Source organism: Callorhinchus milii, unplaced genomic scaffold, assembly GCF_018977255.1.
Source record: "Callorhinchus milii isolate IMCB2004 unplaced genomic scaffold, IMCB_Cmil_1.0 Scaffold8, whole genome shotgun sequence".
In the NCBI taxonomy this organism is placed as follows: domain Eukaryota; kingdom Metazoa; phylum Chordata; class Chondrichthyes; order Chimaeriformes; family Callorhinchidae; genus Callorhinchus; species Callorhinchus milii.
Genome location: NW_024704749.1, coordinates 8,120,319 through 8,144,596, shown reverse-complemented (window position 1 = coordinate 8,144,596; position 24,278 = coordinate 8,120,319). Strand labels below are relative to the sequence as shown.

The following is a 24,278-nucleotide window of genomic DNA, read 5'->3' as shown; positions in this document are numbered from 1 at the left end:
TGGAACAAAACCAGATAAAAGGATGCTTTTTCTATGCAACTGCATTTTCGTAAGGGGAAAAAAAAAGTTTTTAGAAGACTGTTGTATAATGCATAGAGACATTAACCAACACTTACCCGCTATGCTTGCAAATATTTCACTAATCCCAATCAATACATACTGGGGAATTTGCCACCATATTGATAGGGGTGCAGCATTGTACAATACATTTCCAATCTGTTGTGGAATGGTTCCATTTCGTAGGCTATTCAATCGCTGGTCTTCAAGGATTCCTGAAAAGGAGGAAAAATATACTTGTATACAATTTTGTGAATCCTGTGAAAATATTTAGGATGCAATTTCAGGCCTGAATTCCTTAGTTTAGTTTTGATTTCCGCACTATACAAATCAATTACATATTTTCAGATTTTTTATTTTTTAAAATAAAAAATTAAAAACCATTCCCATATTACATTACACATACAAAGTAATATGACAAAAAATGATTATAAAACCATACCGGAGACAGTGTACAATAGCCTTTTCTTCCCTATAATTAGACCAATAAAACATTTTAACATAAATCCCTGTCTTGATTTTTTCTAGAATTTACACTAGAGATTTTGTACACCACAAGATTAAAACAGATTATCGTAGGCAAGCTACATTAGCAGTGAACGCCTTGCTCAGTAGCTAGAAAATATTCCCCCATGTTCGGCTGTCAGTCTGGATTTAGTTGTAGAAAAAGTCTTAAAGCTGAAGTGCCTCAGCATGAGTGTATACAAAATTAAATTAATGATGGAGAAAGCTTACATATTAAATGACTTGATTTTTTTTAAGCTTAGCTTGTGATGTAAAACAGTGGCAATTTTCTAACACACACTATAGTGAAGCTACCTGCAATTCGAAACATTTTTTGTGAGATCCTGACATCAGAATTTGCTGAAGGAAAAAAAAATTCTGCCTCCAAGCAATGGACATTTAGTAAATTCGTATCACTGTCAATTCTCAGTAGTTTTAGAATATGTCTTCATAGAAAAAAAAGCTACAAAGATGACATTTGTAGTCATTTATTACAAAAAAAATTGAGACAACAGAAAGATGTTACAAAGATATGAAAGGATTAAGTCACACTATTTACTAAATATGTGGAAAGATTGTTTCAGTGAGGAATAGCTTAAACGGTCTACATAGACAACAGAATATTGGCCATAAACTCAAACCCTTCCAGTAATACAATTAAAATATAGACCACAGACATGTTCTACACAGAAGGGGGCCAATTGAAGCATAATCGCAACATTGCATTATTTCTATTTAAAGCATATACTGCAAAATAAATCTTGAGATGATAACTCATTTTTTTCTCTTCAGTTATCTTTAGAAAATCAAGGATATGGAAAATATGGAAATTATCAGAAGAGTGTAGACACTTTGCTGGTTTCAATTCCCTGCTGAACCTTATTTATTTCCATATTAATATGTCTACAATAAAAACACCTCCATACAGTAAATGATTCCTGAGGACCAACAGATAATCGCTTCTAACAACATATTATGGGATGGTTAAACACATTTGCTGATGCTTAGTCTGTCAAAATTAAAACATAACAAAAATGTCTTCTATTTATTTGATTGCTTCTATTTATAATATGTAACCCATCTTTCTTGTTTAAACATGTGAAACAATATTTTTGTTCTAAAAATGGTTGGATATTCAGTTTTGTCTCTTTTACAATTCAATGCCAGTAATGTGTACAGAATATGAGAGAACTTGGAATACAAAATTAAACGGTATCCTTCTTTGCAAATTCCACACATATAAATTAGAGAAAAGAGCCTACTGAACCGAATATTTTAAACTGGGGTTGCAAACCTTCATAAAAATTTAACAGAGCCACTTAGTCACATAATGTCAGAACATGCCCTACAACCAACCAATCTTTTCCAAATTCTATTTAATCACTTACAAGCTAGGATCAAAATGATTTCCAAATGCATTCTTCCAATTCACCTCTTGCCCCTACAAAAGCACAAACATTTTCCCCATCCTTCTGATTTTCAAGGAAAAAAAAACATTTTATCGTTTTACTCTTCGGACGAGTATCCTTTACTGAATGATTCTATGTATTATTCATTGAATTGAAAGCTGCATACTGTTTAAATGTGCTAACCTCTAGAAATGCTCAATATTTGACTGCAAAATTTATACTGAATTCTGAAAGAATGAATTGACTGAACAGAAGTAAAAAAGACTGCAAGTGCTAATTTGATTTATTTTGTGGATAAGGATATAAACAAATGGGTATAAGCTTATAGAAACACCTATAAGCAAATGGTCTGGTGCAAATTCAATTTAAATTAACCAAATAGTACAAATATATTTCAAAAACTTTTCAAAGATGTATTTAGCCAGCTTTACATTGTGGCATTGTATTTCATAATCTTTTTTTCAAAAAGAGGACTTGAATTGTAGTTGATTAAGAATGAAAGAGATTGGCTTTGAATTTCTATTAGTTTCAATAATTTAGAAAATGTCAATTTAATTTTAGTGCACCAATACATTTACTGATGAACTCCACTTCTAAACTGCCAGAGCACAAGGAACCAATGGCTAGATTCTTTTGAATTTAATGAATTGCTGAAAATTGAATTCTACAGTTTTAATTAACTTGACTTTGTTGTATTATAATTGCTCCTTAGTGACTAATATAGGACTGTATATTCACTTGCTAATTTTTTGTTGTAATTATATGACCAAACATTATGAAATTGTAGACGTAGAAGATCAACAATATTAGAATACTTCCACTAAATCTACTCTGAAATTGAGCTAATGTAGAGCTAAAAGTATCAAATTACTGTACTTCAAGGACCAAAAGCTTTCTAGGTTGAAAATGCTGCTTCAAGTCAGTTCTCAGACCTTGAAGTGAACAGCATTGCATTCCACTTCCATAGCCAGTCTTTTTATTTTTAAATAGTATGTTAGGCTATTCCTCCCCCAGCCTCAGAAAAACCTTTATTTGGTTTGAGTAACCACCTTTCTCAAACTTAAAAATGCACTCTACAGTTACCCCTGGAATCCAATAACGTCAATTAAAATGACCTTTTTTGTTAGTCAGACAGCGATTATGTGCCCATCAAGATAACTCCCTTCCATTTTCACAGAAATAGTTTAAAACAGTTTCATTTCAACAGGCATGCTAGAAACATTAGCAATCATATCATCCCCCAGGTTTCGCACTATGAAAATGTACTTGGAAAACCATTTCAGTTTAAGGTCTGTATTTATTACTAATTGAAAAAAAAAGGAAATGTCTTGTGGAAAATGAAATGGTTAGTGAACTATTGCAACCGAAAGAGCCAATAAATTGAATCGCTACTTTTTCTAAGAGATTCTTGTATAACAGGAAAAAAGGAGCCATTCTTATTTAAACTCTTGTACAGCAAAGAGCTAATGGAGGGGTAGAAAAGGAAGTTATAATAAATGAAAAATTCTCTGTCTTGGGGCAATGACTAGTGGTGTTCCTTCAGACTCGGATTTGGATCCCTACTGTTCATAAAATAGAGGATACTATAAGAAATATTTCAAAACGTACTGAGAACATCAAGCTGCAAGGGTGAGGGAGTCCAGAGCATTCAAAGGAAACTGGATCAATAAGCAATTTTTAGGGAATGGTGGTCATAAGATTTCAGTAATATCTGACATGAATACCTCGCATCTTACACTTTGTTTTCTCACAATATGAGATATTCACATATTAAGATATTCCATTTGCAAACAGATTTTCAGACTGATGTGAAAGGTAACGAACAATGAAACAAGAACTGTCTATCCAATGAAGAGCCGTTCCTTGGAAAAGAAGATCTGCTCATGCTGATTGATCATTCACTTCAAAATTTTGTGTTTTGTTTCACTTAAAAATTATCCATTTACTGAAGTCGTTAACAACAAGGTTAATCAAATATTGGGATATATCTCAAGAATACACAAGAAGCCCAAACAGTTTTAGATCACTGGAGAAGCTTCATTTAGAACACTATGCAAACTTGGGCACACTACCTTCAAAAGGATATTGATGTATGGGACAGGATTCAGAGGAGAGTGACAAGGACTATTGATTCTGCGATTTAGGACTCAAGTTTTATAAAGAGAGGCTAATGGAACCAAACTTGTTTTCATTGCAGGAAAGATTGAGAAGGGATAGAATACAAGTTTTTAAAATGGTGAGACAAATTATGTAGAATTAATTAGGCTATTTAACTGGAGAGCGAAGCTTGAAGTCACAAGCACAACATTTAACACGAAGGTGAAACAAAAAGAGCACTTCTACTTCATTAGCAATGTCAGACTTACGTAAAAATACCAATGATGTTCTATGATTATAGTTATTTTTCTCATAATACTTAATAACATGATTCTATTTATTAGATATTCTGAGACCAAAGAACTTACCACTTGGCAGAAAAATATGAAAATTGTTTTCAGAAATATTTAACATAGATTAATGCACATCAGCGCTAATAATAGGAATATGTCAGTTAAGAGAATACAAAAGAGGTAAAAACTGGGCATGGAAGATTGTGCCAGCTTTAGAAACTAGAATTTTTTTTCAAAAAGGAAGACTAGATCAATGGAAGGGGTTGGCAATCAATGAGCTATATAAGAAGCTATGGGAGTGTCTTCAGAGTGGGAAAGGGAAACAGGTCAAGGGAGGGAAGGGAAGAGAGTAAGATCGCACATTCAAAGATGCGTGGGAGATCTGCTGTGGGGTGGACACCAAGACATTGTTTTTGAGAAACTGGGACAAAAGAACGAGAAAATTATGTAACTCAAGGGAATTGTGAGCTAAATGCAATATTTAAACTACTTTGCACACAAGTTAATTAATAGAGTAGACTGCCACCTAGTGCAGCGCACGCAAACTCAATGGAAAAAGTACATGAAGAGGGTTCAACCCCAACAAAGATAAATTGGTTTATCTGGATCATTTGACTTTATTATCAAATAGAAAATTACGTGTATGAATAATACAGCAGAACTGCAGGACAGTCTAATTAAAATGTTTTGGTATATTTTCTTCATTTGTAGTACCAGATTTGCTTGGTGAAAAATTCTTGGAATTTAAAGTTAATATTTTTCCATAAGCCTTGCAAGATTTAAATGTTGTACAACCCTTTGTAATCTGATGAATGTACAGCCTATGGCGTGGGCTGCAGGTAGTGGAGAAATCTCTAAACAATGGCTGAATTTTGGAATTTAGCTATAATTTCTCCCTCCCCAAACAACTAACACTAGCAACGTAGATTGGGATCATAGTTGATGTGCATGTTTTGCTTTTCGGGGATCGGAGATTAAAGTCATCTCTTTTATTGCTTTAAGGTACGATTTGGGTCTTGGCTAACCCAGTTCCTAATGTGTCTTGTCATTGGTCTAGACCCTAGAAAAATGAACTGATGAGGTCCTCTCTGCACACTTCACAGGAACAATTTTAAATTGTAGCAGTGCTTGTAATAAGGTTGCATGTTAAATTGGTTGTTAGCATTCATTTTATATAAAAAAGGATTTCTTCTATTTGGGTTGCAGCCTTGTGGTTGTGTCAGTACTTGAAGTGATCTTATAAGCATATCTGCTTAGAATGAAGCAGACAGAGAATCTTATCAAAATACATCATCATCAACAGCTGTGACCTTTGGATCTCACAACTGTTATAAATATTTTAATAATGTGCAGAATCTACCTTTAGCCTTACGAACACAAAGGTCTCTTTTGACAGATGCAAAGGTTGCTGGCTACAGTGGGACAACTTCCAGTCAGATTACTGACGTGCCATGAGTGAGGGCAACATTTTTATTTAAAGGGCAGCAATCAGCACAATGCCTTTTTCTTCCAACATTTCACCTTCCAATATGAATTAAGGTGAGGTACAATACAACAATCTTGGGAGAAGAACTTTTAAAACTACTATCCAATGACTATGGTAAAAGCATCCATCTGTGGTGCAAGACAGAAGGAGCCTTGACCTTCAGCAAAGCCACCTAAATCCTAACATCTGCGCGTGTGGTTCGGGGCAGAAGAAGAGGAAGTAAAAGCTGTTGAGAAACGCATTCCTTTTACGGAACTGCAAATATTTCCATATCCAATAGGCTTTTCTAACATAAAAATAGCCACATTTAAAATGATGAATCTCAGTCCATACCACTATGAGTTTCAGTACTTATTTCCGAAAAAAGTACTAAACATCTGAGTATGTGGAACGCAACATTTCCTTTCCCCCATATATTTCTCAAGTAGTTTAAGGTAACATAACTACACTGGGAATTATTACTACTATGGTTTTAAAATGGATCTCCCAAATTGGCAATTTAATTGTTAAAAATTTTTTCAAACATTTGATGGAAATCTACATTTTTATTTTGGTCGGAGAAATTGATAATGTATTAAATATTATCGGCAGTTCCTTGAATAAATTACAAAAACTTTAAAAAAAGCTTTGCAACAGATTTGTTATTTTTATATTTAGTCCTCAAGATTTCCAAAATGTCTCTTGTTCTTTAAGGCATTATTTTAAAAACAAGATTTTAATTAGCATTGTATTCTACAAACATTTCTCCTTTCATAACATTCACCATGACCTTTTTCTAAAGACAAATATGGTTGTTTTTAAAAGATTTTCCTTACCAGCTGCCACTGCAGAACACATGACAAAAAACATGCCCAAAGCAATTCTCATCAATGGCGATGGGAGTATCCCTTTTTGCTTTAAAATGGGGTCTACCACTTTGTCTTTCACTGGGATCAGGATCAGAATAAGCACTGCATCAAACATGGTGAACCAGGCTGCTGGAAGCTATGGACAATGAAAGTGGGAATACAACAGATTATCAAGTGAACAAGAATAATTACAAGAACAAAGTGAGTACATTGAAGCACTAATTCAAACAAACATAAAGCAATTTTATTTCCCGTGTTAAACAGTGAGTGCATTCTTGCTCACCAGATAATAAAGTGTTAAAATAAAAATGTGATCTGGGCTGTTTTTAAAAAATCTGTGTATATTTATATTTAAGTATCTCTTCCCAATTTTGGTAACAACTATATGATGTTTTCTTTTTAATAAGTTGTGCTCTTTTGCTGAATCTCACTTCTCTCTTTTTCTGTCAAGCTCAGTACAAAATCAAACATTACATTTTTATTTTTTAAATAAACAATTTAAACTCCTTCCCTTCATGCCCTACTCTTTTGTGAGAGCTTACAACCGACAGTCTTTAGTAATGTATTGAGATGTGCTATTTAAACAAAAAGAGGGAGAGAAAAAAAAACAGCATTATGTACTCACATAGAACTACAAAATAGAACCGCATTTTTTTTTACACTTAGGACTTTTTACATTTCTAAAATGGTTACAGTACTGCCATTAAAAGATCATTAACTACAGTGATAGAAGTTTCCTGAGGCCTCACTGGTTCAAAATCTGACAGATGGAACCATTTGAATCTAAAGACAAAATGGCTCAATACTACAGTTCACAACTTCATCATACCCACTAGAGATTGTGAACAAGCTTTACAGAGGCTTCTCATTAACAGAAATCAAGTACAGTCAAGCCTGCTCGTTTCAACATCCTTGCCTCCTAAAAATATGCATGCAAATTAAGTTTTCCCTACTTGTCAGAATTGTGGCTGTACTGCTTTCCTGTGCTCCCATGCATGAGAGAAAATTCTATGCATCTTATAGAGACATCATCAGCACATCCGGATAGTCAAATCACCCTCTTATTGGTTCGGCTTTGAATTCTTCTCTGCCGGGCTGAATTGTGTGCTGCCAGCTATTTCTCGCCCACAACATATACAGCCAATTCACTTTACAGTATGTTCTGTGAAGTGCTTTGAGACATTTCGAAGACATGATAAGGCACTGTAACAAATTATTATTTGTGTGGCATTATCATAATTTGGCCAATTTTCATTGCTTGCTTTGTCATGGGCAACCACTTATGTGCCAAGACAGAAAGTTAGACTGTAATATTTTCAGACCCATTTTGTTACTAAAATCCTCAATGTACAATGCAACCTCAAACCCAAACAACTATTTTACAGTATGCAAGCTACAAGTACGAAAACATCATAAATTAATGTCAAAACAGTTAGCAACAACTCACTGAACTCTGCTGGAGGGAAAGCCTATTTACTGGACTCTCAGTTTGTGATCTAGGCCAACTTCTGTTCTGAGTTTTAAAAATAGTTACCACTCAACGTCATAAAACTTCCCCCAAAACTAAATTAGCCACCACAAGGCTGATATAAAAATGAACATGTGAGATTTGTAATTTCTTATTTCTCTGCATAGTCCATCACAAATCTATTGATATTAGTTGCCACATAAAGTTCTGAGATGACATCCTAAACAAATAAAAGTGCATTTCCCAAGGCCTCATTTCCTTTAGGGGAACTGCAAACCTCAATCGCTCACCATGAAGAAACATTCCTGTTTTTCTACATTTAAGCAGACATCACAGCCACACACACTAGCGTATCAGTTTGAGAAGAGTCACAAAGGATTACACATATTGCATTCCTGAAATCAGTTCTGTGCTACAATCCATTAATGGCCCTTTCAGTTACCTCCCAATGTAATCATTTTCTAACCGTCATGTGTTTTTAAACTTGTCAATGTGATACTTTATCCCAATCGGGGGCTTCTGCAGCCCATCCTGATGAAATATCATGTCCAAAACCTTGTTCTTCATTCACGTACCCTCATTTGTTATTTTGATTTGTATTTTCCTCTTTAATCCTATATTCTAATACCATAGGTTTAATTTACAAATCTGACAATTATTATTTTTTTTAAAAAGTCCCTAGACATTTAAGTCAAACAAAACAGTTTCAAGTGCCATTTTTCTACTGGGACTAAAATACATTAGGTCAGCTACAACAGTTTAATATTAATCTCCTTCCAGAGGGCACTTTAACAACTAATCCCAATTTAATTTATTTTGTACTCTTACTTAAACAACTGATGTCATTTGTAAATGAATGTGTTTGAGTACTCAAACTTAAAAAACAATTCCCACTTTAATTTCCTTTCAGCTCCTGCTTAAATAACTTCAGTTCTCTGCAAATAAATTTACTTGATGTATGATGCTTTGGGATTTTTTTCGACTTGGCTGACTAAGCATGAATATTTTTCAGTATTATTAAGAACAATTTACTTACAATGAGTTTACATGACTTTTGGCCTGCAAGCCATCCCAAAGGAACCTGACTTTTCACTTACCTGCTGCTGACAGAAAATAATGAGCTCAATAATTGATCTCCAGTACTGTAGTTATAGAACCAGGCTTAATCTATTGACTGCAGTGTGCAGTTCAAACAAGCAAGTTGAAATACAGAATATAACTTACAATAATCCTGGGAGCAGTTTATTCTTAATGAATGCAGTCATTTTTTTTCAAAGCAAAAAGCTATTCATTATGGATGTAGAAGCAGCAGAATATTGATTATTTCTTTATACGATGGTGAAAATAACTGGTGGATCAAATATGCTGCGTTGATATTACATGATTGGGTGTGAAACATTGAACATTACAGCACAGGAATAGGTCATTTGGTCTAACTTGTCAAGGGCAGTGGTTATACTCCACAACAGCCTCCACCCCTCCTAATCCCTCTATTCCTTTTATTTTACATATACATCAGGTTTCCTCTTAAATACAAGAAATAAATTCAATTGATTTCTGCTTCAACCACTGCTTACAGCAGTGAGTTCCACATTATAAATACTGCTAAATTCCCCTTTAAATCACTCTTATATTTATGCCTTGTTTCGGACTCGCCAACAAGTGAACTAGCCTTTTAAGGCCCACCTTATCAAATGCTTTCAGAATTTTAAACAGCTCAATCATCTTATGTCTAGAGAAAAATTACAAGCCTCCATTCTTTCTTGATAACTATCCATTCATCCCTGGTAACATCCTCGTGCTGCGCACATTTAGTCTCTCCAATACTGAAATATCATTCCTGTATGACCAGGAAAACACTGTGCTTGCTCCCCCAGGGTCCACTGAAGCCCAGACGATTATGCAACCAGCACTCCAATATCACTATAAGCAAATGTAGATTTCACAGATCTGTGCATTCACTGACTCACAACTGTACAAATCACTAAAATTAGGGGTTTTTGTTTTATAATACCAACATGCTGCAAAGTATGAAGTATAAATTAGCAAAGCAACTTGGCTTCCAAGACTTTGTGTTCAATCGTCCCTATTCTAACATAACCACTGTAGTTGATCACCCTTCTCCTATAAGATACAGTGCATCAAGTTAGTTAATGAACATAAACCAGCTGAAGTTCTGTGGGTCTCTCTTCTACATGAATAAAGGCTATAACTAGTGAACAGACATCTACAAAGTAGGACAAGGCATTAAATCACAAAAAAACACTATATAAAACTAGTCTCATAGTGTATAGGAGAGCAATAGTAATTTTTTATTTTAAGTTGAAGTTGAGTGATAAAAAAAGGGACACTTTCAGCACACAGCATCAGGAAAATGTTACCAAAAATAACACTCTCCATCTCAAGATTTAATCTCAACCATAGAACAAGGCCCTCTACTGTGTTCTTATGAAAGTTGATGGTCTGACATCAGCCATTCATATTGGTCCCCAAGCAAGATCACAAAGGTAAAGACTTTGGTGCTTTACATTGTCACTTTCTGGGAGGAGATGAGGAGAAAGTTGACAAAGAAACTGACTCGATTATGTTACTGTCAATTTGACTATACTGGATTAGTCTGTATACAGCAAAAAGGCTATGAATTCCCATTTGTTCTAAGTCTGTCCCGTGGTTATAATTGGATCCGTCTCTCTAACCTACTGCAGTGCATTACCAGGATTTGACTTAAGTAAAACACGTTAACTCATAAGAGAACCACAGACTATTCAGTGAATTCTATCAATAGTACACAAATTCAACAAATCTGCAGGTGCACCTGCTGACCATAGTCATTGACTTCCTGCAACTTTTTTGGGGCAGTGACAAATATCTTACTCTCCTTAAGAAGATAAACACATTTTAACAAACATTTATTTGAACACGGTAGTGGCGAGTCTTGCTCCAAATGAATTACATGCTGGCAGGCGAACTGTTAACATGGCTGTAAAAACACCTTCACAACTAAAAGTATAAAATAAAGCAAAAATTATGAATCTCATTCCAAGAAAATTAAACCTAGGTTTCATTTCTAGAAAAAGAAAGTAGACTAAACAGCTATTTATCGTACAGTACTCCAACAGAGTATTGTTTGGTACTGTACAACATGATTAAATGACAACAGTCCCCTTCTAATCTGTAATGTATACTATTCTATTAGAAACCTCACAAATTTCCTGCATTATAGACATTTAGCAAATAGAAGGGTAATGAAGGACTATCTTTTTCTTATCAAGGACAGGGAGGTGAGGAAGAGACAAGAAGCAACAAGTATGGATAAGCAGTAATGCTCACTAACGTACCTTTATAAAAAGAAAAGCAACTTGGAAACCAAATGAACATAAAACAAATACAGAGTATAGAAAGGATTACAGTAGCACCAACCTTATCAAGCAATCTAAAATTTTGGTGAGAATAGCATCTTACCTTATGATCACAACTCAGGAATGAGGTGCTTACGTTTCCAGAATTCTTATTAAAAAATGTTGGGATCTCTAAGTGCAGACTCTGCAAAACGTATGTGGTCTGCATCTATAAAGGAAAAGAAAATATTCTAAGGAGATGGAAATGAATTAGTTACATACACTGCTTTCCTTTCCACAAATCCTAACTGTGTATGGCGCATTAATATTTCAAGCATTCTGCAAAGGTATAAATGAACAACTCTTACTTCAAATATTAACCAATATTTAGCAGGATTAATACATCATCCACAAGCAACAAACAAAATAATATCAGACCTGGAAATAAACTGTCCAATAGGGAATTAGAGCTAGGAAGACTGGAATGATTTTGGCAAAAGCCTTCACATCCTCCACCTTATTCTCTGGGAATCGACCACCATGGATTGTCTTTGCTAAATCCAAAAAGCTTGGTTGAGGAGCTGGTGGGTAGATCCCATTTTGGCTGTGGCTGAAACAAATTGACAAATTCACAATATTTCTTCAATAGCAACAAAGTAAGATGATTATATCATATTGGAACTAGCAAAACATGCAATTACAGCAAAACAAATGTTATGTTTAATGCTGTAGGTTTACAATGCAGTATTTAAACAGCTAATCCCTTCAATAAATTGTTTTCTTCAGCTACATTTGTACAAATCAGCATGACTTATAGCGGAGTACTTTAAACTACTTTTAACATAATGCTAACTATACTTCCGAAGAAGTACGCTAAATAAAAGGGTCAATCATCCAACAACTAGAAAAGTATTTAAAACGAACACATACACGTCTAAGAAATATTCTCATCGTTACCTGACATTTACTTGTTCATTGCTTTGTTTTCTTGAAAAACATGCATAAGACAGAATCTTGAACAGGTCTGAGAAGGTACTGCCATCCGGTGGCTTTGAGACAAAGACCGATTTTCCGCACAGGAAGATGAGGAAAGAGACTCCCAAGCAAACGGTTGGGATGATGTATCCGAGGAGAAAACTACAGTTTTGTTGAATATATGAAATGCCACCCAATGAGACAATTGCACCCAAATTGATGGACCAATAGAACCAGTTGAAAAAACGACGAGTAGCTTCTTGACCCCGGTCTTTCACCTAAAATAAAAAATGTGAAACATTTCATGACCAGCTGGAAGCAACCTACATACCACATATACAACAAACAGGACCATATTATAATGCACTGCATAACAAAACATAGTTGATAGATTTTCTTTCAAATGACACTGGAAGCATTTAACAGAGTAACTGCACAAGTTACTCCTAAACATTGGTCAATTGCTAATTGTTATTGGAATTAAAGCAAACTCAAGATTGTGGGTAGACTTGAAGATTCTCTAAGGTGAAGGTTCTGCAGTAAACCAGCTAACTACATAATAGGTATAGTGATATCATCTAAAACTATTCTGTACCTGCTGTGAAACACTAAATCCATTCAGAATGGGACTTTCTATTGAACATCAAATCTTCCTATAGAAAGTTAAGAGGATTAAAGGGATTTTGTACTTTCAAGATGAAGGATGTAAGTGGTAAGAAAAAAACACTTTTTTTCACTTAATATACCTAGTACCAAGCATTCGCAGCTCATGCACAGAATGAGTTAGATGCAGCATAAAGCTCCAAGGATTGCACAGCATTGGAACGTCTTAGCCCTAGCCTCAGAAGAGCACTACATACTGCATCAATGTGACATTTCTACTTCCCACATTAGGCCTTGTGGTCTCACTGAGATTGCCAACTGCACGCCAAATTAGGGACTTTTATGCTGTGGATTGAGACTACCCATAAATCAAAGCACAACTGAGGAGTCACAGTATTGGAGTAAGATATTAACTCAGATTCTGTCTGTTCTTGCAATTCATGGCAATGTAAATAGAACCCAATGCACAATTTCAAAGTTCCTCCACTGTCCTGTCCATATTTCTCCCTTATCTAAAATCATTAAAATCAGATCAAAATGGTCATTTCTGCTTGTGCTGCCACAGATAAACTGCTTCATTACCTTCGACACAACAGACACTAAACTTCAAAGTAACTCATGGTGCAAAGCACCTTGACATGTTTTCACAGAGGATGTTATAACAAATCAATCTTATTCACACAGCACCTACTACAACCAAATCTCACCAGTCAATACTGTATCATAGGCATTGGCAAATGAACACTGCGTTAACCCATTTTGCCACTCAAACGCATTTTTGGGTTTGGTTAAAAAGTATTATTGGAGAAAGAACTTGAATATCTCATATGAATAGCAGCATAGAAGAGCAGTGTTCTCCATCTTCACCAACCCAGTTTACCAGAACAGTTTCTGAGAAAAGGATATGGACTCAGTTCTATTATTTTACTTTGGCTGTAAAAAATATTTAGATCTAAATTTCAAGCTAATCCCATATTGAAAACAATTGTGTCAATAGCCATGAATGCTGAATTATCTTCCTGCTTCAGATAGAGCTTTAATAATACAATGTAAAACTATTAAATGGTACACAAATAAAAGAAACATCCTTTTCCCTGCTAAGAAACACTAATACAAGTGTTCCAGCAATTAGAAAATGTACTTCAGTTCTGTTTTGGTTCAATAGGTTTAGATACCCTGAAAGTGCTCTACTCGCTTTATGAAATCAAGTTAAACACATGATTGTCATAAGATCAGTGTATTCTAAAAACAAGAAGCACAAACAAGTCTTTGAGATGCCATTCCCAATGCAGCACCAATCACTGAGGATCAAGTATGACTGTCAAAATAAGGTTCTAAGAAATTAAAATAAAATAGGTATAACGTTTTTTAAAAAAAACACAATTTTGTGAAAGGAAATCAGTCACTTTTTAAAATTGCAGCTGCTACTTGCATCAGCCAATAGCCTGCTTCACCGGAGTAGAAAATTAAGGATTGGGAAAACATCATATTACTCCTCCTTTCAGCCTCCGTTAAACACATGCTTTGCAGACTTCTAAAAGGGTAGATGCAGTAACTAAAGTGCATGCACTAGAACTCACAAGATCCATCCAAAATTACTATATTTGTATTCAAGCAGCTCTTTGCAAAAATGTTTCAAAGTCACTCCATTAAAGCTTCATCGAATAAGCACGTCCACTCAGAGTGCTCTGGTTTTTGTGGATTTTTTTTGACAATTACAAGTAATATAGCGGAATAACATTGAATTACAGAAGATTAGTTGGGATGAAGAAGATCCTTTGGCACTTCTGACCTCATACCTTTAGAATTCCCACCCTACTACCCTTAATGACAGCATTGAGCCATTTCTTAAATGATAAACTCAAGAATAAAATATCCATTGAGACAGTGTACCAATTTTGTTGCCAAATTTTCCAACATGATCTTGTGATTAGATTCATTTAAACTTTAAAAACTGCAAGTTATCAATGGCTTTAGTTCATGAAGTTTGAGCAATTTGAGTTTACCACTTTGGTTACATACTTCCAAACAACAACTGCGGGGCTATATTTCACAGTTACTAGGACTTGCAACTTAAAAAAAACTCTATAAAAATATAGAGATTACAATTGTAGAAAAAAATAATGCTTCTTGACAATTACAGGTATTATAGCAGAATAACATTGAATTACATATACTGGACAGTCAAAACATCTCAAAGTGCTTCTGGTGTCGAGTGTAGTTACGGTATTTAGAATTATATGTAGTAGCAATTTGTACATAGCAATGTCCCACAAACAAGTGCACATCGAGAGAACAGGTACACCTCCAGATTGATCAGGAGGTCAAGGCATGAGGAGAAATTCCCTTCACTTTTCCAATAGTGTCACAGGATTTTTAAATTTTCACCTGAACGAGTAGTCATGGTTGGCAACTCCTCAGACAGAAAGCTCTCCGCTTTGGAAGCACAGTATGTATGTTACCAAAGTGATAAAACTCAAATTGCTCTGACTTCATGAACTGAAACCATCAACAATGGCATAAGCCCAGTGCCTCATTGAGGAGACCATTCCCCCCACCCTCTCCTTTTTATAAAAAATATTATCACCCTCATATATATATATATATATACACACACACACAGTGAGTTAGTTGGCTTGAAGTCCCCCAAAAAGGGGGCTTAAAAAACACATTCACCTGACCCCAAGTGCTGTCAAAGAAACTCAAGACTTTTGCGAAGGGAAAGTTTGGTCTTGTCCCACCTAAAAGTCTGTGGCCAAGTGGAGGTAGTTTAAGATCCCGAGGCATATTAATAATAACCCTGGCCTGCGATTTCGCAGCTTATCACACACAGTACGTGCTGCACAGCGAATCGACTCTACGTTGTGGGCGAAAGTGGGCGGTTTAGTGACCAAATCGAATACCTGATCTGCACCGAAAGGAGTGATGTTGGCCTTGAGGGATCCAACCCCCAGGGCCACCAGGACCAGCCCCAGGTAGACGACCGGTGCGCAATAGCTGCTCCGCCGGAAGGAGCATTCGCCGGTGCCGGTACTGTTGCCGTCGAAACACCGACGGTCCAAGATGGGGAAGCTGCTGAACTCCCCGCACAGGCCGCTCCTGGTCGACTCGCAGGAGAGGAAGGGGAAGAGGAGCATGCCCGCCAGGTACACCGCCATGCTCAGGGCGATGGCGGGGAACTTGCCCAGGCAGCCGTCGGCCAGCCAGCCGCCGAACGGCGACACCAGGTAACTGATGCCCATGAAGATGAGCAGCGTCTGGCTGGCTTCGGTCCCGAGCCAGAAGTACGGGTCGCTGTTGAGGAAAAGCACCAGGCTGCAGGTGATGCCGTAGAAGGCCGCTCTCTCCAGGGACTCGCTCACCAGCACCGCGGCGCAGGCCAACCGCCGGCCCTCGAAGGCCGAGCCCGAGCTGCTGGATTCGCGGCGGAGCAGCGGCCTTTTCTCCTCGCGGCTTCCCATTTTTAACGCGGGTGCGGGGATGGGGGGATGGGGGAGGGGGGGGCGGCGGGGGAGGGAGGGAGGGAGGGGGAGAGAAACACCTACAACTTTTTTTTGAGGGGTTCGGGGATAGTGGGGGTAAAGCAAATTCAAATTAATTTGAAATAAAAGCGACCGACCCGCCAAACCGCGTGATGTTTACAGCGCCTGATCGCTGACGCTCTCACCACCCGCCCCTTGACCTCCTCCTCGCGGGGAAGCCCGTCCCACCCACCGCCCTTTTGACGTTCCTCCCACCTCTCGCGGAGGGTTTTTTTTTAGTATTAATTATAGAGATTATATATATATTTTTTAAAAAAATCGCTCAGCGTTCACCCCCCGGAGTGCGACGCCACACTTTCGAGGGTGTTGGTTATCAGCACCGGAGTGGGGCGGTGGGTGAGGTGAGGGGGGGGGGGCGTGGCTTTGACAGTTGGAGCGCGCGTGGAGGGGGTGTGACGGTTGGGCGCGCGCGTGGAGGGGGAGAGTGACGGTTGAGGGGGGGGGAGAGAGGTGGTTGGGAGCGCGCGCGGAGGGGGATGTGTGACGGTTGGGAGCGCGCGCGGAGCAGGATGTGTGACGGTTGGGCGCGCGCACGTGCGCGCGGAGCGGGTGCGAGTGACGGTTGGGAGCGCGCGCGCGCGGGGGGAGGGGGTGCGAGTGACGGTTGGGTGCGCGCGCGGAGGAGAAGGCGGCGGCGGGGGTGTGATTGACGGTTGGGGCAGTGGCCGTGAGGGGAGGAGGGGAGGGAAGGAGGAGTGGGGGGGGGGGGGGAGGTGAGGCAGAGAGGAGAGCGCCCCCTCGCTTCCCCATCACCGGCTTCCCCGTCACCTCATCCCCCCCCCCCCCGGGATGAAGCTGCTGTTCCTCGCCTGCCTGAGCCCCAGCACCGGCAACTGCACGACGGCGGCGAGGATCAGGTGAGAGAGGCGCTGCACACCGAGGCTGTGTGGGTGGGGGGGGGGTGGGTGGGGGGGGGAGTGCTCTTTCCTCACCTGGAGCCCGACCTCCACCGGAGAGCACCGCCACCCGCGTGTTTGATAACGTCTGCGGGGCATTCGACGGCTATTTTACCTATTAATGTACTGACACACACACACAAAAAAAAACCATCCCAACCACACGGAGGGCTGCAATCGCAGAAACAGGGCCGTGTGCGGGAGTCCCCGCAGCTCAGTGGTTAAGAGCACTGGAGTGGCGAGACACCCCGGGGTTCAATCCCAGGCCGGTCAGGGGCCAAACCCCGGGCAGGTTCCCTTTACTCCACACACACACACACACACACAGCCCTAATAATAACCCCCTCCCCAAAAAACACCCCCCAAAACCATAATAAATTGGTCGTTTTCAATCGGACGCCGCTGCGCGCAGTCGGCCGCCGCGTTCGCCCACAAACCCATACACAGTCGATTCACTTTACGGTGTGTTCTGCGAAGCGCTTTGGGACGACGTCCTCCCCCGACGTGAAAAGCGCTATATCAAATGCAAGGATTATTATTGTTATTGTTTAATTCATCGAAGCCCCGGCTTCCTCCCAACGAGCCCGGTCCCTCGCTCCTTTATTTCACATTCCTCTTCTCATCCAACTTATCTTATTTCCCTTCCAAAAAGAAAGGACTCTTCTTCAAACAACTTTCTTTGTGATGGGGAGGAGAGGAGGGAGGGAGGGGGGGATTTCCACACTCCAACCACTTCTTTCTGATCAATCCTATTTTTAATTTCCAGGAACTTGACCAGTTTTCTTTTGAAACACTTGGTCATACCGCAGTTCCCTTTTCTTTTTTTATATGTAGTTTCCTGGTACTTTGTTGCATGTGCCTTTCACCCTTTTTCTTACTTTTTTTTAAAGAAAATAAGCACTTGCGTTCGGGCGCGCAAAGCGAGCGCGCAAAGAATACGCACTCGTGTCGCCTTGGATTTTTAGTGACCATTCCCTCCTCTGGGGGAGGAAGTTTGAACAGTCCAGTTACTGCAGTAGCTATCAGGTAGATTTCCTCTACCGTCGATAGTAACTGGTTTTTATTTTAGCTTCTATGGACGATGGAAGGGAATTTCTTTTCTATTTCTCTTTTCGTGTGTCTTCATACGTTTCGCAGTCCTTCCATACTCTTTGCCTATTCCCCGAGTTACAACATGTTTATTAACCTCATCAGGTCAGAAACATGTCAATGTATTGGAGGTTAGTGCTCTTATCCGAAACGGTGGAGAGAAAAATGAAGGCATCAGCTTGTATTTAATTTACTTTAGCTGTCCTGAACTTTGGACCTTTGATCTGCAAATTGCTCAGACTTTTCAATTCTAATATTTTCTTTTCAGGATTGAAACCGCTTAGGGGAGCAGTTAACACAGACTGGTCTAGAATAGTATGTTCCTTTTCCTGTTGCACTGCTTTGATTTTGATTGTATCACGTTAACATCAAAAGGGAAGAAAAGGTTGGACATGTGGCATCCTACTGGCATGTTGCATCAGTAAACTAACTTGCTTTTTTAAGAAAAAATGAAATAGTATCATAGCGAAACATCTCAAAGGACTTCACGTATAAATACTGTCAAGGGGAGTGAGTTTTGTACGCAAACTTGCAACATCAAGGTACCATGTACAACCATGAGGTGAATGACCCATTAATTTGGAGTATTGTTAAGCAGAGCACAGGAGAAACTCTTCTCTTATCAAATTTGGGCCTTGAACTCACAACCATCTGATGCAGAATCCTGATGGACGTGGTTTCACCTTGTGACTGTGAATGGTGAGATCTGCAATTGTATTTCAATCAACAACAACAACAACAAGCTTACATTTGTATAGCGCCTTTCACGTCGGGAGGACACCCCAAGGCGCTGGAAAGTCCTTGCACACACACCTTCCATCAGAGTTTGATCCAGTTCACACGTGTATTTGCCAGCATTGAATCACTGAATAGTGTTCAGGCATGGAAAATTGCTTTTTCTTTCTTAACCTCTCGCCAAATGTTCAGTGAAACTTTAGATAATTAACAGCACCCCTCTGCATGCCCAACTGCCATATTACAAGGGATCTTTCTGTTCCATGTCAGTATGCATACATTTGTATTTCCTGACTGAAGCATGGAGGAAGTCACTAACCTCAGTAAGGAACAGAGACAGATGATTGCATGACTGACCCATTAACTTATGCAGATTCAATATAAACAGTAACTGAGAGAGTTTCGGTAGCTAAGTTATGTTCTCACACTGGGGGATTTTGTGGTACTATAGATTTCATGACTTGAAATATGATATAACTAATGAAATTTATTTCACTTGCAATTTCATTTCTTCCAATAAGTTAATAACCTGGGAATTGCTTCATATTTTGCATTCTAAACAATCTTTGGGTATGCAAATTTTTCTTCAACACTGTAATTTGTGAATATTCTGTTTACCTAGGAAAATAAAACCTTCAACTAGAATTCAGTGTAATTTGATTTTGTCTTATTCTGCAGAGAATATATACAAGACAGTGGTCACATCTGTGTTCTGAGAGATGTTGCAGATTTTAAATCATCCTCTCAGGTTTCAGAGTTAATCTCTAAGGAAAAATTTGAAGCAGGGTTGGTCATCCATCTCTACAAAGGAGGAAGACTGCTACTAGGTATGGGAGCTCTTGCATTATAGAAAGCAGTACCAGGTTTCAATTTTGTAAAAGTTGCGTAAAAAATTGCATTACAAATGACAAACTGCCGATTAAATTTAAGCATAAATTTGATTTCAGTAAATCTCCAGGAGTTTATTACTTTTCTGAAAAAGTATGTGATACATTATGGAAGATTGAGTAAGACTGAGCTCAACTAATATTCAGTAGGAATGTATATATACTGTAATTTGAATTTTACACAGCAGTGTATCCAGTGTAAAGCAGTGTTTTAGGCACCTTGGGACATCCACCTGATGTGAAAGGTGCTACATAAATGTTTATAAATATGCATTGTCACATGGTCAGAATCTTACAACTCCTTGTTTTAGCTTCTTGAAAATAAATTGAAGAAAAAAATCTGATTAAATCAATTAAACTAGAAGAATTGAATCAATAAGGGGGGAAGGTCATGGCACAGATGTGGGATTTAAAGGATGGTTGAGGGTCGAACAAGACACCAAAATTCCATACTGGTTTGGTGAGGTGGAGAGTGCTTCCGTGAATAGTGGTGCTATCAGCGCCTGATGCGAGGAGGCATTGACGGGAGCCAAGCAGGATGGCCTGATATTGAGCTCAATTTCACATTTCTTCAAGGAGGGCTGTAAGAATGTGGAGTGCTCTGTCCCGATTGAGATTTTTAAAAGCGAGATGAGGACATAGTTGGGAAAGATAAATATTTAAGGATATTGGGAAAACTCACAAAACTGGGATTTAAGGATCTATCATGATCTAATAAAATGGTAGCACCGACTTGATAGTCCGAATAGCCTCCCCCTGTTATACACGGATATACACGGAGTAGGATTGACTGAACCAGAGGGTAGACGAGGAGAACTTTGTTTACGCAGCAAGTTGTTATGATCTGGAATGCACTACCTGAAAAGGTGGTGGAAACAGATTCAATAATAACTTTCCAAAGGGAATTGGATAGGTACTTGACTAGGAAAAAAAATGTGCTGGGTTATGAGGTAAGAGTGGGGGAATGGGACTAGTTGGATAGCTCTTTCAAAGAGCTAACACAGGCACGATGGGCCAAATGGACTCCTTCGGTGCTGTAAGATTCTATGATTCTATGTTCCTGTTTCATAACTAGAGAATATTATCTTTGGCTTAATTGATTATCAGGTGCTTGAGAAAACTGAAGCTTTTTGATCTCACTGGAGGAAGTATCATGCAAGCCCTTGAGGTGTAGGAAATGATGATCCTTTATTTACACTGCTGGATAATTAACTCAAAGGAGTGAAAGTCTAATGTTGCAAAGGACTTCAAAGAGCAGTCCTTCCCGTGCAGAGCTGAGCAACTTTTTTTTTAAAGTTTGTTCAATGATTTCTTTATCATTATTTTATTCTTTTCTTTTAAGTTTGCCTGTGGGTGGGAGAGAGGTGTTACAGTGTCACAGTTTGAGAGATTAATTTTACAAAAGGGAGGTAATTAAATTCCCTCATAGTGTTAATGTCATTGAATTTTGAAAGAAATATTCTAGAAAGATGTTGCCTTAGAAAAGAACAGGTGTAGACTAAAAACGGCAAGGAGGAAAAAGTAGAAAAGTAGTAAATCTAGGAAAGAATAAATGATTTGGAAAGAACATGTGAAAGTGTTCACACAATAACCAACCATAAAGGAATACAGAGGCCATTCATTCATCAAAGACAATCTGAATGGTTAGTTCAGCAAAAATGTGCATGTTTGTATAAACTGACCTGCAATGTGCACCGATCCAGTTCGTATCGAATCTGTTTTGTGTGTTCTTTCCACTTGCTAACAGTGGTGTTTAATACGCGTCAATTATGCTGCATAAGTTTGAACAATGATTCATTAGTGGCTCTCCTAATGTGTTTATAGGTCAGTTCAGCAGATTTGGAATACACCAGGCAGGCTGAGCCAAGCACAATTCTAACAAAAGTTCAGTATTCTAATGGGGAAAATAAATCAAGTTTAAAATGAGAGACGGACAAACACATAGGGGGCACAAATTGCTCCTTTGACTAGAGTTCCTGGTCTAGTTTATTCATTTCCAATATTAGGAAACCAGGTTTAAAGAACCAAATGTCAAACCTCCTAATATGTACTTAATTAACTACTTACATTTATTTCTTTAAAAACTGCTCTACTTTGAAACCTAACTTTATGATCTCCAAATAATTGTACAAAAGCCACGGATTGCTTCTGAATATCATACAACCTTGATCCTGACCTTATTTATTTCAGTTTGTAATGATATTTTACATACATGTGAAAGTGCTGAGTTATGTGATGAGATTCCAAGGAGTGTAGTCACTCCAGTGACAAGCATTTTCATTATAGAATAAGATCTCCTCTATGCAGTGGCATGGAGATACAACTCTTAATACAGTTCTCCCATATACTCATTTGTTTTGTAATATTTCCATTAGTTAAAATTAAAAAAAAGAGGAAAATGGAAGAACTGTTTTCTACTTAACTGTCTAATGCAGATTTTGAATCCTCGGGTCAGAACTTGAAAGAAATACTGTAACAAGATGAAATTTAATTTGAAACTTTCACTTTTTCCAGAGAGCAGCGTTCCATTTGGAGCTATATTTGGTGGAACGGATATCAATGAAGATATCAAGGATGAAAAGAAATCTAAAGTCATGCGTGCTGTGCTTCAAAAAGCCAGGTAACATCAAAGCTTACACACCCCCCCCTCCCAGTGAATATAACTGAGTCTACCTGGAGCTTGATTTAGCTTTAATAAAGAGGGACTGCAATATAGTTTTCTTGGTCTATTAATTTAGAGGCTGGGGATTGGTCTTGGGAAACTTTCTTCCACGTGAAATATGCACTACAGCAATAATCTCGCTCACAGAGGCCATACTGATGACTGCAGTGAGATGTCAGGTAGATAAAGCTGTTAAAAAGCATACAGATTACTAGGCTTTATAAATCGGGGCATAGAATACAAATGTCAGAAAGTTATGATGAACCTTTATAAAACACTGGTTAGGCCTCAGCTAGAGTACTGTGTTCAGTTCTAGGCACCACACTTGAGGAAGTATGTCAAGGCATTATAGAGGGTGCAAAGGAGATTTACTGGGATGGTACCAGTATTGAGGAACTTCAGTTATCAGGAGAGGCTAGAGAAGCTAGGATCATTGTCCTTGGAGCAGAGAAGTTTAAGAGGAGACTTAATAGAAGTTTTCAAAATTAGGAGGGAATTCGATAGGGTGAACAAGGAGAAACTATTTCCACTAGTGGTGGGTTGGTAACCCGAGGGCACCGATTTAAAATAGTTGTTAAAAGAAATAGAGGGGACGTGAGGAGACATTTTTTTCACACAGCGAGTTCGGATCTGGAATGCATTGACTGAGGGTAGTGGAAGCCTATTCAATAACAACTTTTAAGAGAGAAGTAGATAATTATTTGGGTAGGACAAGTTTGCAGGGCTATAGTGGGGTAGAGAGCGGAGTAGTGGGATTGACTTGGACAGCTCTTTTCAAAGAGCAGGCACAGACACGATGGGTCGAATGGTCTCCCTCCGTGCTGTATAATTCTATGATTCTATGATAATGCTGCAAAGCAGAGTTTCCATTAGAGAATCCAGCTGTGAAATAGTATTAATTTATTTAGTGTTTGAGAGTGAAAGCTACAATTTTACTCCATAGATCACATAGCTATTCTTCCTCTTCCATCACAGATTCTGATCCCTCAGCACTTCATGACAAATAATAACTAAGCACAGCTGAGGCCAGCACAGCCAGCCTGGCTCATAGATAGGACTTGTCAGGGCAACCAGTCACTGCGGGCAGGGAATCCTCCCACTCAGCTCCTGTTAAATCCTGTTAACCCTGCAAACCAATGGTGATGGGTTTCTGCATGTGTCAGACACCCGGCTAACCAAAAATTCCTTATTAGCCTTATATTTAGCCTTGCTTGCAGAATAAGTATCCATATGGTATATGTCAATTAATGCAAAACCCCATAGAAAGTGAACATCTGCTAAGAGACTGAGATTCTAGTATTCATAAAAATGGACTGTTCATAATTAAAGTGAATGTTTTCTTGGCCCATGTTTTTCCATCAAGACCTGTACTGAGTGCCTGAATAATAC

The 24,278-nt window shown here is 38.4% G+C and overlaps 2 protein-coding genes across 8 annotated transcripts in view; one reads left to right on the top strand and one right to left on the bottom strand.

Annotated features, from left to right (window-relative positions):
• The window catches only part of slc15a4 (solute carrier family 15 member 4), a 37,218-nt gene extending 20,733 nt beyond the window's left edge, over positions 1 to 16,485 (bottom strand). For 5 of the 6 annotated variants that reach the window (XR_488505.1, XM_007902192.1, XM_007902191.2 and 2 more), the window contains exons 1-6: positions 15,982 to 16,370; positions 12,458 to 12,753; positions 11,939 to 12,110; positions 11,625 to 11,729; positions 6,662 to 6,830; positions 117 to 272 (exon numbers count right to left, since the gene is read on the bottom strand). Coding sequence is in view for 5 of the 6 variants with exons in the window: in XM_007902192.1 (XP_007900383.1) it covers positions 117 to 272; positions 6,662 to 6,830; positions 11,625 to 11,729; positions 11,939 to 12,110; positions 12,458 to 12,753; positions 15,982 to 16,320 (1,237 nt within the window). In the remaining variant the exon portion in view is untranslated. Of the gene's footprint in view, positions 1 to 116; positions 273 to 6,661; positions 6,831 to 11,624; positions 11,730 to 11,938; positions 12,111 to 12,457; positions 12,754 to 15,981 lie in introns of all 6 variants that reach the window. The other variant, XM_007902195.2, reaches the window with a different exon arrangement.
• Positions 16,486 to 17,377: 892 nt separating this feature from the next.
• The window catches only part of glt1d1 (glycosyltransferase 1 domain containing 1), a 35,453-nt gene continuing 28,552 nt past the window's right edge, over positions 17,378 to 24,278 (top strand). Inside the window, exons 1-3 of one of the 2 annotated variants that reach the window (XM_007902190.2) lie at positions 17,378 to 17,477; positions 20,019 to 20,167; positions 22,742 to 22,847. In XM_007902190.2, coding sequence (XP_007900381.1) covers positions 17,410 to 17,477; positions 20,019 to 20,167; positions 22,742 to 22,847 — 323 coding nt within the window. In that variant the 5' untranslated portion in view covers positions 17,378 to 17,409. The remainder of the gene's footprint in view (positions 17,478 to 20,018; positions 20,168 to 22,741; positions 22,848 to 24,278) is intronic. The other variant, XM_042337157.1, reaches the window with a different exon arrangement.